Source organism: Saccopteryx leptura, chromosome 7, assembly GCF_036850995.1.
Source record: "Saccopteryx leptura isolate mSacLep1 chromosome 7, mSacLep1_pri_phased_curated, whole genome shotgun sequence".
Lineage (NCBI taxonomy): Eukaryota > Metazoa > Chordata > Mammalia > Chiroptera > Emballonuridae > Saccopteryx > Saccopteryx leptura.
The window spans coordinates 114,217,523-114,229,640 of NC_089509.1; the positions used below are offsets into that span (position 1 = coordinate 114,217,523).

The window sequence follows — 12,118 nt, forward strand, 5'->3', positions numbered from 1 at the left end:
CTGGGCGGGCAGCTTTGCCGCGCTTTGGCTTTCTGCGTCAGCAGCCCCAGCAAAACAGGGCGGGAGCGCGCGCGCGCCCTCCCCCCGCGGTGTCGGCGCCGTTCGGACCCGGCAAACTCAAGGTCTGAATGACAGTGCTGCCGGCGACTGCGCAGCACGGAACGCACCAAGGCGCTGCCGCTTTAAGCACGCTTGCCCATTGTTCGGATTGGAGCCAATGAGCAAGCGCCCGCTCCCTGCGCTCAGCCAATAGTATTTGGGTAAGGGAGGCCAGGCGCCGCCCACAATCTATATTAAAGGCTCTGGCGCCGCGTGAGTTCCCCACTGGCTGCTCTGAAAAGCCATCTTTGCATTGTTCCTGCGTCCGCCTCTCTGCTCGCCGCAGCCACCTTCGCTGCGCGCCTCCTCCGCCGCCGCAAATTCCGGCAGCTTTTTCGCCAGAGTCTTCGAACTCTTGGTTTTTGTTTTTTGTTTTTGTTTGTTTTTTAAACCCGCTCCACCGAATCACCGGCGTGCCCCACCATGTCAGACGCGGCCGTGGACACCAGCTCCGAGATCACCACCAAGGTGGGCTGGACGCCGCCCGCCCCTTCGCGGTCCACGCGCTGTCGTCGCCGGAGCGCCGTTTGGCGCCTGGCGGCCGGGCTTCCTCTGAGGCGGCTGCGGCTCTCTCCCGCAGGGATCCTGTTCTAGGCCCTCGGGGCAGCCCACTCTTTGTGTGTGCGGGGGAGGGGGCGGGAAGCGCCGCGGGCAAACGTGTTGCCCGTCGTGCAGGGGCCGACGTCGGAGACCGGGAGAGGGCGGGTGCGGAGACCCAGGGGCTCGGGAAGGACTACTCCACCGCTCCGGAAACTTGTTGGTGACTCGTGTGAGGGCTGTGGGACGAGAGGGGCCCGACCGGAGGGTCCTCGGCCGGCGGGTCGCACGGAAATAACTTTGAAACTCCGGCGCGTTTGGGGTCGGAAGTGTTGGGGGAGCGCGTGTGCGGGCCGGCTGCGGGAAGCGGCTCCTCCGCGGTGAGCGCCCGCCGGCGGCGCTGCCTTTGTTCGGCGCCGGACTGCCTGCCCAGTTTCGCGCCTTACGGTAGGTCCGAGGTTTAACTGGGCAGCTCCGGTAAGACGGAGCGCGCGGGGGCCGCCGGCCGCGACGTCGATTGTCTGCGGAGGTGGGCAAGTCCTCTCCCCTAGGTGTAGGGGAGGCGGGTGGGCGTCACTCCGGGGGGAGGCCGCCCGGAGCAGCCGCTCTGACTGAAGTAGTTCACCGACGAAGCCGGCTCGGCTGAGGAGAGCCCACGCGCGGGAGGAAAGGAAACGGAAAGTGAAGGCACGGCGCGCCCGGGAGGTGATGGGCGCCCCCCGCGGCTGTCCGGGCGTACCGTGTGCGCGGCTCCTCCGGGGGCGACGGGGACGAACAAAAGCGGTGGCCGGTGCCGGGGCCGTGCTGGGCGTCGGGGCTGCCGGGGTCGTGTTCCGCGGGTTCTTTGCCGCCCTCAGTGTGGAGGTCCTGCGCGTTTCGCACAACTCGGTTTCCAAGCGCCGCCCGTCCCAGGAGCGTTACCGCCCTCAGCGGGAGCGCGACACTTTGAAGCCGACCAGCTTTCTTATCTTTCGGCCCCCGTCTGTGGCTCTGACGGTACGAGTCACCTTGGCGTTTCTCTAGCCCCAGTGCCCGTGGCCTCACCTCTGGTTCTCCCAGAGGCGACTCGGGCCGCAGAGCAGAGCTTGCGATCTTACGTTTCCAAAGAGGCTTCCGCCGACCCTTTCTGGGACGAGCCGCGGACCAATTTGTGTGGGAGAATTGTTCCTCCCCGGTGCGGGCGTCCGCGCTTGCTTTCCTCCAAGGTGATTTCCCGCTAGGGCCAATAGTTCGCCGCGGGGAGCGTGTTCCCGACGGCCTCGGACTGCGACAGCGAAGCAGCTCGGCGGGCTTAGGGGCAGCCTCCCGCGGGACTTTGCCCGCCAAACGCAGAGACGCAAGCCCGCGCATTTATTTAGGTCTGTGGGGTGGCGGAGGTTACGGGGGCGTCGGGAGCCGAGGAAAACCGGTGCGCAACTCGCGTGCTCCACGGGGCCGTCGCAGCCCTTGGGCTACGGGTCTCTAGGGTCGGGCGCACTCGGCGGCCCCGGGCCACGTGCTCCGCGCGCGCGCTGCTTGCTGAGGCCCGCGCGCAAAGCTCGTCGGGCGGGGGCTCAGCGCCTGCGCGGTGAGACCTCCCCGCCCCCACCCGCTCCCTGGGGCTTCGGCCGCCAGGGGGCGGGAGCGGGCCCAGACAGGGTCCGCGTTGGGCGGACCAAGGCAAACCGGGCGGGCAGGTGCCCCGAGGCCGCTTGCTGGACGGCGCCCGGGGCCACTGGATGCCTGTCTGTTGGCGGCCGGCCTAGCCACGCCAGGCGGAGAAAGTTACGGGGCTTCAGGGCGCCCGCAGCGCTGCAGCCCTTTGGAAAGCCGGCCGTGTGGGCCTTGTGAGGTGTGCTGGAAGCCAGGAGAGCTGAGACGCTTCGAATCTAGGCGACAGTCTCCGGTCCCCTTGGGCAGCTGGCAGATATGGGGAGATTGGGGTGATTAGAATTTTTTTTAAAGTCTGTGCTTGCCAGGGCTCAGACCGTCTGTGCTGGGGTTGGGGCTGGCGCTCAGCTGCGAGGACTGGCTGACGTCGCCTCCCAGTTCTGCCTGTTAGCTCTCCCTTCTCAGGCTAGCCCACCCACGGGAGTTCTCCGCGGTGGCAGGGCCCTCCCTCTCTTGCCTTACTTATTTATGGCGCATATCTGCGCTTTCCCAGAAGGATTTGTGAGAGGCGGAGCTCCCCTGGTTGGAAACAAGTCTGGGTGTGTGAGAATGAAGTGTTCCCGGGCTCGTCCTCCCAGTCAGACAGGTTTGGGGCTACGGTGCCACATGGCCTTTTACTTGTGTTTCTCTAAGGGCTGAGAAATCAGACGGTAGCCTGACCACAGGCACACTTCGCATTCGTGGTCTTTCCTTCTACCGGTTCCGTGTGCAGCGCTTTTAGCCTTAGATGTCCGTCCAATCAGTACTGCATCTATACTTGTGGTCCTGGACCCCGTTTCCTTAAAAGACTTACCGGTTCCTTCTTCCTTTTTGAAGGACTTGAAAGAGAAGAAGGAAGTTGTGGAGGAGGCAGAGAATGGAAGAGATGCACCTGCTAATGGGAATGCTGTGAGTGTCCACCTTGCTTCTGACCCCGTACCAGCTCCTGGCTGATACCTTCTCTTCCTCGATGGTTCTGGGCTTAGGCTGGGGTGGGGGCAGGCTGGGCAGGCAGTTCCTGTGTCTAGGTCTTTTTGGCCAAGGGAGTTTCAGGGATTGAGGCTGTAGAAGCATTAGGCACGGTTTGGGGCAAGGGATGTGGGCAGCAGTGATGCTCTTTCCTTGGTAATAACCTGGTATGTTTTTCACCGAGGAGAATGAGGAAAACGGGGAGCAGGAGGCTGACAATGAGGTAGATGAAGAAGAGGAAGAAGGAGGGGAGGAGGAGGAGGAGGAAGAGGAAGGTGATGGTGAGTAGCCTTGTCTGTCTCCCCCTTTGGGGTTATCTTTCCCTGGCTTCTGGCACAAGGGAAGGAGTTAGGGACCCCCAGGGTAGGGCGTAACGGGCTGCTGCAACTGCGCTTCATCCTCGTACCTGTGGAGTCAGGGCCTTCCTGCTGGAGAGCTCTCTTGACCCACTGATCCGTGGGGTCTGGCCTCTTGGGCCCCTGGGTCCTCTTCTGCTATCTGAAGACAAGTGACATTCCACCTTGGCAGATCTGTTCCTGGGAGATTCCCTAAGGAATTGGCAGTTAGTTGTCCCTTTCCTCCTACTCCTTATCCTCCCTAGTTTCTGCTGTCAAGTGGAAGGGTACAAAGGCCCTTCCTAGTTGGCCAAGGATGGCAGGGTGGTTCATCTAGGGTTTGATTCTCCAGGTGAGGAAGAGGATGGCGATGAAGATGAGGAAGCTGAGGCAGCTACGGGCAAACGGGCAGCTGAGGACGATGAGGTGCCTCTGGCTTGAGGGGCAGGGTGTGGGGTCTGAGACACTTGAGGGCTGGGGGGGCTTGGCCGGATTTGGGCTGCTGGGTATTTTTCAGTTGCTCCACGAGCCCCTGGGAGCTGCCAGCAGGAAACGGGTGGGCCCAGTGGATTAGAGGGGCCTTGACAATATTTTCTTTGCCCAGGATGATGATGTTGACACCAAGAAGCAGAAGACTGATGAGGATGACTAGACAGCAAAAAAGGAAAAGTTAAACTTAAAAAAAAAAAAGGCCACCGTGACCTATTCACCCTCCACTTCCCGTCTCAGAATCTAAACGTGGTCACCTTCGAGTAGAGAGTCCCGCCCTACCGCTCACCCAACTTGGGCAGCGCCACCACAGATGACACGCGCTTGCCACCACCCAACCAAAACCACAACGTGAATTTGCAACAGGGGAGGAAAAAACCAAAACTTCCAAGGCCCTGCTTTTTTTCTTAAAAGTACTTTAAAAAGGAAAAATTTGTTTGTATTTTTTATTTACATTTTATATTTTTGTACATATTGTTAGGGGTCAGCCATTTTAAATGATCTCGGGATGACCAAACCAGCCTTTGGAGCGTTGTCTGTCCTACTTCCGACTTTACTTGTGGTGTGACCATGTTCATTATAATCTCAAAGGAGAAAAAAAACCTTGTAAAAAAAGCAAAAACAACAACAAAAAAACAATCTTATTCCGAGCATTCCAGTAACTTTTTGTGTATGTACTTAGCTGTACTATAAGTAGTTGGTTTGTATGAGATGGTTAAAAAGGCCAAAGATAAAAGGTTTCTTTTTTTTTCTTTTTTTTTTTTTGTCTATGAAGTTGCTGTTTATTTTTTTTTGGCCTGTTTGATGTATGTGTGAAACAATGTTGTCCAACAATAAACCGGAATTTTATTTTGCTGAGTTGTTCTAACAAAGCTGTCTCAAGCCTGTTTTTTGTTTCGGTTTCTTGAAACTTGGGGAGGGGGCAGATAAATAGGGGAAAGGGATGATCTTGAACTCCACCCCAGCTGTTTACTGGGTAGGGGTAGTGGGTTGAAGGACACCAGTTGGGGAGGAGATGGGCGTTCCCTTTGGGTGGCAGGGTCTGGTGTAGGGCATTGAAGTTCGGGGCTGAACGGGAGCTACTTCCCAGGTTGGTCTCATCCCGATTGTACCAAGACCTTTCACGTGCCACACCATTGGGTACCAAGTGAACCAGGATTCTCTGGAATGTGTCTACAGCCTCTGGCCCTGGAGGAACAGGCCACCTGTGTGGATGCAGCCTAGTGGGACAGCTGGCCTTGTGTCTGCCTGAGCCTCACCACATTAGCTTGGTTATGGAGTGGCTCCCCCTGGTGGTGGCATGTGGCACCTTGTCCCTTAGGACTTTATTTTCCAGGGCAGGGATGCAGCCTTGCCCTCTTCCAAGCTCTGGCTTCCTGGAGAAACAAGAACCTTGGATAGTCTGGCAGGCCACCCTGCCCACCTATTGTTTCCAGCAGGTGGAAGCATGATCTGAAGCTCCAGTCCTCGGGGAGAACGCGATGGTTAGTTGACCCTACTAAGAACCATCTGGGGTCTGTTTCCTAGGCTGGGGTCCACAGATGAGCATCATGGGCAGAAGCCCCCTGTAAACATCTGTATTGTGCCCTTGAATTGAGATGGTTGTGTCCATTCTCTAGGGCAGTGGCAGTGTATTTCAGCTGGTTTGTGGACTGGTCCACCAAAGAGTTAACCACTCTGGTATATGGGGATTGTCTACCCAATCTTAGTTGAATTTGCTAATGTTTAGGGTGACTTCTACCTTAGTGGTTCCCAAGTGTAAAATGGTTGAAAAACCATTGCCCTAGGGGTGGAAGAACTTGGCGACCCAGCTGTAGCAGTGTAAGGGAATGGGCTTATTTCAAGGTGGAGAGACTGGGAGAGCTCTTATCACCAAGATGTGGGTCCTGCTCCCATCTGTGCCACCAGCTGGCTACCCTGGGTCTCCTTTGTCTCCTGAATAGTTTTTTTTTTAAAGTTAGAGGAGGGGAGATGGACACTCTCCCGTGCATTCTGACTGGGATTCACCCGGCAACGCACCTCCCCCTTCCCATCTGGGGCTGACGCTCAATCAACCCAGCTATCCTCAGTGCCTGAGGACCATGCTCAGACCAACTGGGATATCTGGGACCACGCTTGAAACCAATTGACCCACTGGCTGTGGAGGAGTGGGGGGAGAAGCAGATGGTCACTTCTGTGTGACCTGACCTGGGATCAAACCTGGGACCGTCTGCATACCAGGCCGATGCTCTATCCACTGGTCCAGCCTGCCAGGGCCTTGAATAGTCTTAAATACAAATCGCTGGGTGTCATGGGGTCCAAGTGAGGTACACAGATACAAGGAAAATGAGGGCCAGATGGTCACTCATGAGCCTGGAGTTCTGACTTTGTAGGATGGTTGTGGACAAAGAAAGGGGTAGGAGTGAAAAGCAACCCCTACCCACCCGGCCCCCAACACCTGACCATGTGGGAGTTTCTTTTCTCACTTTGGAGCTGATTGGGGTGGGGGCATACTGCTTTCTCACAAGAAAGAACCCCTGGGACCCCATTCCATCCTAATAGGAGGGGACAGTGTGGAGAATTTCATCTACATCCCAAGCTGTGGGGTGAGGGGCAAGAGGTAACAGGTATCCATCTACAGCTCCTTAAGAACAATCTACTGCCCTAGTCTGGTAGTTCACTTGGTTATGCTAAGGTTGTAGGTTCGATCCCTGGTTGGGACATAAGAATCAACCAATGAATGCACAGATAAGTGGAGCAAATGTGTCTCTCCCTCTCTTTAATAATTAAAAGATTTATAAAATAAGGAGAAAATATTTAAAAAGTCTATCTTGGGCCATAGACCAGGGAATCGGACAGCAGGGAGGGCTTCCTTGGGGAGGCAGTACTGAGGCTGAGACAGGAAGGGTCAGGAGGGTGGAAGCAGATGGGAGGGGGCTGGAGGAAGGATCCATCCATGGGCAGGAAGGAGCAGAGGACTCTGAGGGCGCATGGGCAAAGGGGGTGGAAAAAGACAGGCATTTTGTGGGTCAGTTACGGAGGCAGGACTGGGGAATCCTCGGAGGGAGGGATTTTAAGCAGGAAAACTTGAAAAGCACTGAAATGACGTCTGCAGAGGCCAGAGGGCCAGGGTTAAGGAGAGAGGCCAGGAGGGAGAGAAGCGGGCACATTTAAGACATCCCATAAGGGATGAATTGAGTGTTGGAGGCAGGTCCCATGGAGGATCCCCCAGGCTCTGTCTGAGCCTTTGAGCACAAGGAGCCATTTACTGTAGGGAGTAGGCGGGAGATGAGGGTCTGGAGCCCCATAGCGGCCTCACTGCATTTGTGAACTGTCGGCGACTGTTGGATGCACAGGTCTGGAGGGCAGGAGAGAGGCCTGGGCCGGACCAGAGTAACCAAGGCCAAGGTCTGGATAAGGTGAGCCAGGGAGGGGGTATGGCAAGAACAGTCAAAGCTCAAGTCACACCAGGCTGCATACACAGCTGGGTGATGTCCCTCCCAGTGGATGAAAGCTCTGAGACCAGGACCCCCTCTGGCTCTGCGGACCCTGTGCCTAGCTTGCCTTCCTTGTTCACCAGCCACAGCAGCGTCCTTTCTCAGGGACTTTGCACCTGCTGTCCCTGCCACAGGAATGTCTGACCCCTCACGACTCACTGCACGCTAGGTCTCATTATCTTCCCAGATGCCGTCCCCAGGTCCCCAGTGTTGGAGGCCCCTTTCTAGTTCCCGCCTCCACCACAGAGCAATTCCCACAGAGTGAACTTGTTTACTTACCTGCTTGTGTGGTTTCTGTCTGGCCCCCGCTGAGGTCAGGGGCCACTTTTTTTTTTTTATATTTTATTTATTCATTTTAGAGAGAGGAGGGAAAGAGGAGCAGGAAGCATCAACTCCCATATGTGCCTTGACTAAGCAAGCCTGAGGTTTTGAACCGATGACCTCAGAGTTCCAGGTCGAGGCTTTACCCACTGTGCCACCACAGGTCAGGCAGGGTGCCACTTCTTATTCACCTCATTTCCCTGAACCTGGTAAGTATTCTGTCCAATTTACTCATTTGTTTACTCATTCATTGGTTCACATATGTACGAAATGTTCTTTCTGTGCCAGCTGCCATTATAGGCTCCAGAAATACAGAAAAGAGCGAGAGAGACAAGGTCCCTCATCCTGACACGGCTGGTGGGACGCCGTGGGTGGTCCAGTTCACACCTGTTTCTACCACATTTGTGGTTTCTGCCAGATGCCCGCATCTGGGAAGGCCTTACCTTTCACAAGGGCTAGAGCTTAGCTGTCCTCAGTGGGCCACTAAGACCCCAGGACACTTACCCCTAATGAACTGTCCCCAAACTGCTGCCAGGGTCAGTGTCAGATCAAGGTTTTGGTGGGGGGGACCCTTTGACCCTGTGTGTCCACCTGACACCCCTGTGCAGGCTGGCCACTGGATCCTCGAGGCAAGACTGGCCAGCTACTCTTGTCCTAAGGCAGAAGAGGGCTAGGCAGGCCACACAGCAGGCAACACGTGGACCTGGGGTCAGGTCTAACCCAGTTTCCTTAGGCTGCGGCCCTGCTCAGAACTACTACCCTTCAACCCCCAGAGAAGAGGGGAGAAGCAGCCCCATCCCGACCCAGTCATGGCAGTGAATATGGGGCAAGGGACAGAGCTCACTGAGCTTTCATCTCCTCTGCACGAGGTGAACAATAGCATAAGGTGTGTGGGTCATGGCTCAGGGCTGCCTTTCTTGGGGTCCCATACCTACACTGAGCTGGCTGCACCCTCACTGCACCAAAGGTTTGGCCTGGAACAGCCCTTGCTGCCTTCAGCAGAACTTACTTTCCTCTAGTCCTGAGCCTGGCACACAACCACTACGTGGGGGCCTGTCCTGAGGACCCAGGGTTACCTTCATCCTTCCTGATCCGGAAGTCCCCTCCAAGTGCAAGGACCGGGACACCCAAGGAGCCCAAGTTGGAAGATTCATGAGAGATGGGCGCCCTCTGGTGGCCAAGGAGGAACTGCAGGGGACTCCCCGGGGTTCTTTTCAGTCCACAAAAGAGCCCTGTAGTGGGCCCCAGCCCAGGGGCAGCCTCAGCCATCCCCACGCTCTACAGCGGGATCTTCCTCCCTCTCTGTTGCTGGAACCTCAGTCAGACGTGACAGGCAGTGGTAATTTCCCAAGCCTTCCCTCTGGGCCGCTGATGGCCCAGCCCAGGGACTTGGTCCTTCTTTTCCTGGGAAACCCATGGTCTCCTCACAGCTGAGCCCACAATCAACTCCTCCAAGGCCACCGGCCATCCCTGGGTGTGGCCCCCTGGGCTTCTCTTGCTTAGCTCCATTCAATTGCTTGGTGTGCACAGCGCCCTCCCTGGACAGTCACCTTTGGGCCTGGTTGTAGGATTCCTCACAGTGGCCACGGCCCTGAGTACAGCCCAGCCCCCAGGGCTGCTTGGAACTTGGGTTTGGGGGCACCCAGCTGCACTCCCTGGAACTGTCTGAGCTGACTGCCCGGTGGACCCAGGCCTCCTCCTAGGGCCCTCATGCCAAGCCAGTTTCTGCCAGGCATCTGCGGTGGTCTCCTGTGTCCTGGATGCAGACCATCCCTACCTGTCTCGGGCCCCTGACCACTCACTTCATGGTTCCTATGGAAGCTTTGTCATGGGGATGGAGACTCTTGTCCTAGCTTTATTTGGGGTAGTCCAATTTTTTTTTATACAGGGACAGAGATAGAGTCAGTGAGAGGGATAGATAGGGACAGACAGAGGAATGACAGAGATGAGAAGCATCAATCATCAGTTTTTCATTTTGACACCTTAGTTGTTCATTGATTGCTTTCTCATATGTGTCTTGACCGCAGGCCTTCAGCAGACTGAGTAACTCCTTGCTCAAGCCAGCGACCTTGGGTCCAAGCTGGTGAGCTTTTGCTCAAACCAGATGAGCCCGTGCTCAAGCTGGTGACCTCGGGGTCTCGAACCTGCGGCGTCCGCATCCCAGTCTGAAGCTCTATCCACTGCGCCACCACCTGGTCAGGCTGGGGTAGTCCAATTTTACAGTGTGGCTGCTTGTTCATCCTGCAAACCCAGACCCAGGCTAGTCAGGGTAGGGGCAGGGCTCTCAACAGCTACCTCCGCCCCCTTCAGAGACCTCAATCTGTGCTCACAGGGCCTGATCTGAGCTTGGAGGTGATGGAAGCTCAAATTAGGAAACATTCTAAGACCACCTGGGACATTGGTCTTATGTGTTGGGTGAATGAATGATACACATTATTTATGGAGAAGGCCTTGCAGCCAGTGTGAATTCTGTGAAGTCTGAGCACTATCAATGGACTCAGCTTTGGTCCGTGCCCTCATGGGCTCTCTGTCAAGTCTGCTACTGTAGCAACAAGAAGTGCCAGGTGGTCACTTGAGACAAGCTCATTTCACATGCAGCCATGTACCACTGCAGGAAGGAGCTGCTGGTAGGGATTCCAGAAGGTACCAGAGGACAGCTGTTGTTTCTGACACCAACAACCATCTCTTTACCTTGTTCTTGGCAATAATCCCCTGAAACAGTATCTGGTTCTCCTGGAGAGCTTCCCCTCCCCCCACTCTCCATCAAACCCAGGGGCAGAACGTGAGAGTTGCTCTTGGCCAATCAATGTCCTGAGGCCCCCCTGGCCAGAATCTGATTGGATTGAAGTAGACACATGACCCAGCCGATCCAGTCAGAATAAGTGTTGGGAGTTTTGATTGAGCTGCTGGAAAGGGAGGCAACATTTTTGTCTGTTGGGGGACTTGAACTTAGGCTGCTGAGAAGCTGAGGCTGCAGCCCACACAGGTAGGGAGCAGAGCTGAGGTATGAGGCAGAGGAACCCCAAGTTCTGATGCCATTTGCTTGAGCCCTTGGTTCCAGCCGAGCCTGACACCAGATCCATCTCTGGACTTTTCAGTTACATATAAGTCAGTAAAGTTTCCTCCCAAGTTAGGTGGGTTCAGGTTGGGTTTCCCGTTGTCCATAACCAGGCATGTCAGCACACAGAAGAACACAGGGCTCCAGCTTCCAAGGCCAGCCAGGCCTCCATACCTGGAGACATCTTGACAGGGAGGAGCGCAAAGGTGTGGGGGATCCCTTCTTGGTATGGTCTCCAGGTTGAGAGGAAACAGAGAGAGGTGAATGAGCCTCAGGAGGTTGTGAGGCCTCATGGTCCATCTTGAAACAGGATCACAGAGTACTGTTTGACCCATTCCCAGCCAGGTGGGGGGGATGGCCCAGGGTCACCTGTGCTGCCCACCATACATTCCCTGAACTCTTTTCTAGCCTACAGTGGTGGCTGGTCCGCTGACCTCCCAGGGACACACTGAATTTCCAGTGTTCCTCCCCATGCCTCCGAGTCCCTGTCTCACTGAACACAATTGCTCTGTGAGGCGTCCAGATAAGGGGTGAGACCCTGTCTTCGTGCAGCCTGGTGCCTCCTCTCGGCCTGAAGGCATGATCCATCCTGTTCAGTGAAGCACCAGGGTAGGCTATGTTAAGAGGGCTTTCTTTTCACAGAATTCAGTGGGTCTTTAACATACCAAGGAGTCTCCAAGAAGAAGGTTTAACATGCAGTTTGTCCCCAATTTATTTGACCTAGATTATTTTTCTTCACAGAAAGCTTCATAGTATATTGAGGGATATTAGTGCCCAGAAAAAGCTGATCTGACACAAGCACCCTTACCAGGGCTCAGGGAATATTTGCTGACTTAAACATCTGGTGGAAAAAGGTTTCCTTGGGAACAAGTTCCACAGCCTGGCTCTTAGAGCTCCGCATGGGCCTCAAGCAGGTTCCCTTGGCTACAGGTAGTTCAGGGCCCTGTGCTCACAAAAGGCAGTGCCCTTTGCCAACACACCCCAAGAGGTGACTGGTATCAGTAGGTGGGGAGACAGCAAAGGGTGGAAACAGGTACAAATCTTTCTGGAATGATCCTATATATCAAGATCCAAAATATATGCACAGACTTTTTTTGACTAGAAATCTATCTGCAACACCATTCTAGGAAAACTTCTATCTCCCTACTCTTCCCACATAATTATTCTCTGGGTCCTTCTCTCCAGTCTCCTAAATATGTCCCAGT

The 12,118-nt window shown here is 55.4% G+C and overlaps 1 protein-coding gene across 2 annotated transcripts; it reads left to right on the forward strand.

Annotated features, from left to right (window-relative positions):
- Positions 1–297: 297 nt before the first annotated feature.
- On the forward strand, positions 298–4,930 carry PTMA (prothymosin alpha). Of its 2 annotated transcripts, none has more exons than XM_066345465.1 (5): positions 298–567; positions 3,103–3,174; positions 3,419–3,515; positions 3,922–3,995; positions 4,174–4,930. In XM_066345465.1, the coding sequence occupies exons 1-5, from the start codon at positions 523–525 to the stop codon at positions 4,219–4,221; spliced, it is 336 nt and encodes a 111-aa protein (XP_066201562.1). In that variant the 5' UTR covers positions 298–522; the 3' UTR covers positions 4,222–4,930. The 2 variants fall into 2 exon arrangements, with proteins under 2 accessions (XP_066201562.1, XP_066201563.1); XM_066345466.1 differs by having other exon boundaries at positions 3,422–3,515.
- The last annotated feature ends 7,188 nt before the right edge of the window (positions 4,931–12,118 follow it).

What these genes read in the sequence shown, in the direction of transcription:
- PTMA (XM_066345465.1), top strand. Translation starts at nt 523, where the DNA reads ATGTCAGACGCGGCCGTGGACACCAGCTCCGAGATCACCACCAAG. An exon ending in GCTCCGAGATCACCACCAAG is followed by an intron (nt 568 to 3,102) that starts GTGGGCTGGACG and finishes TCCTTTTTGAAG; the next exon opens with GACTTGAAAGAGAAGAAGGA. An exon ending in GGGCAGCTGAGGACGATGAG is followed by an intron (nt 3,996 to 4,173) that starts GTGCCTCTGGCT and finishes TTCTTTGCCCAG; the next exon opens with GATGATGATGTTGACACCAA.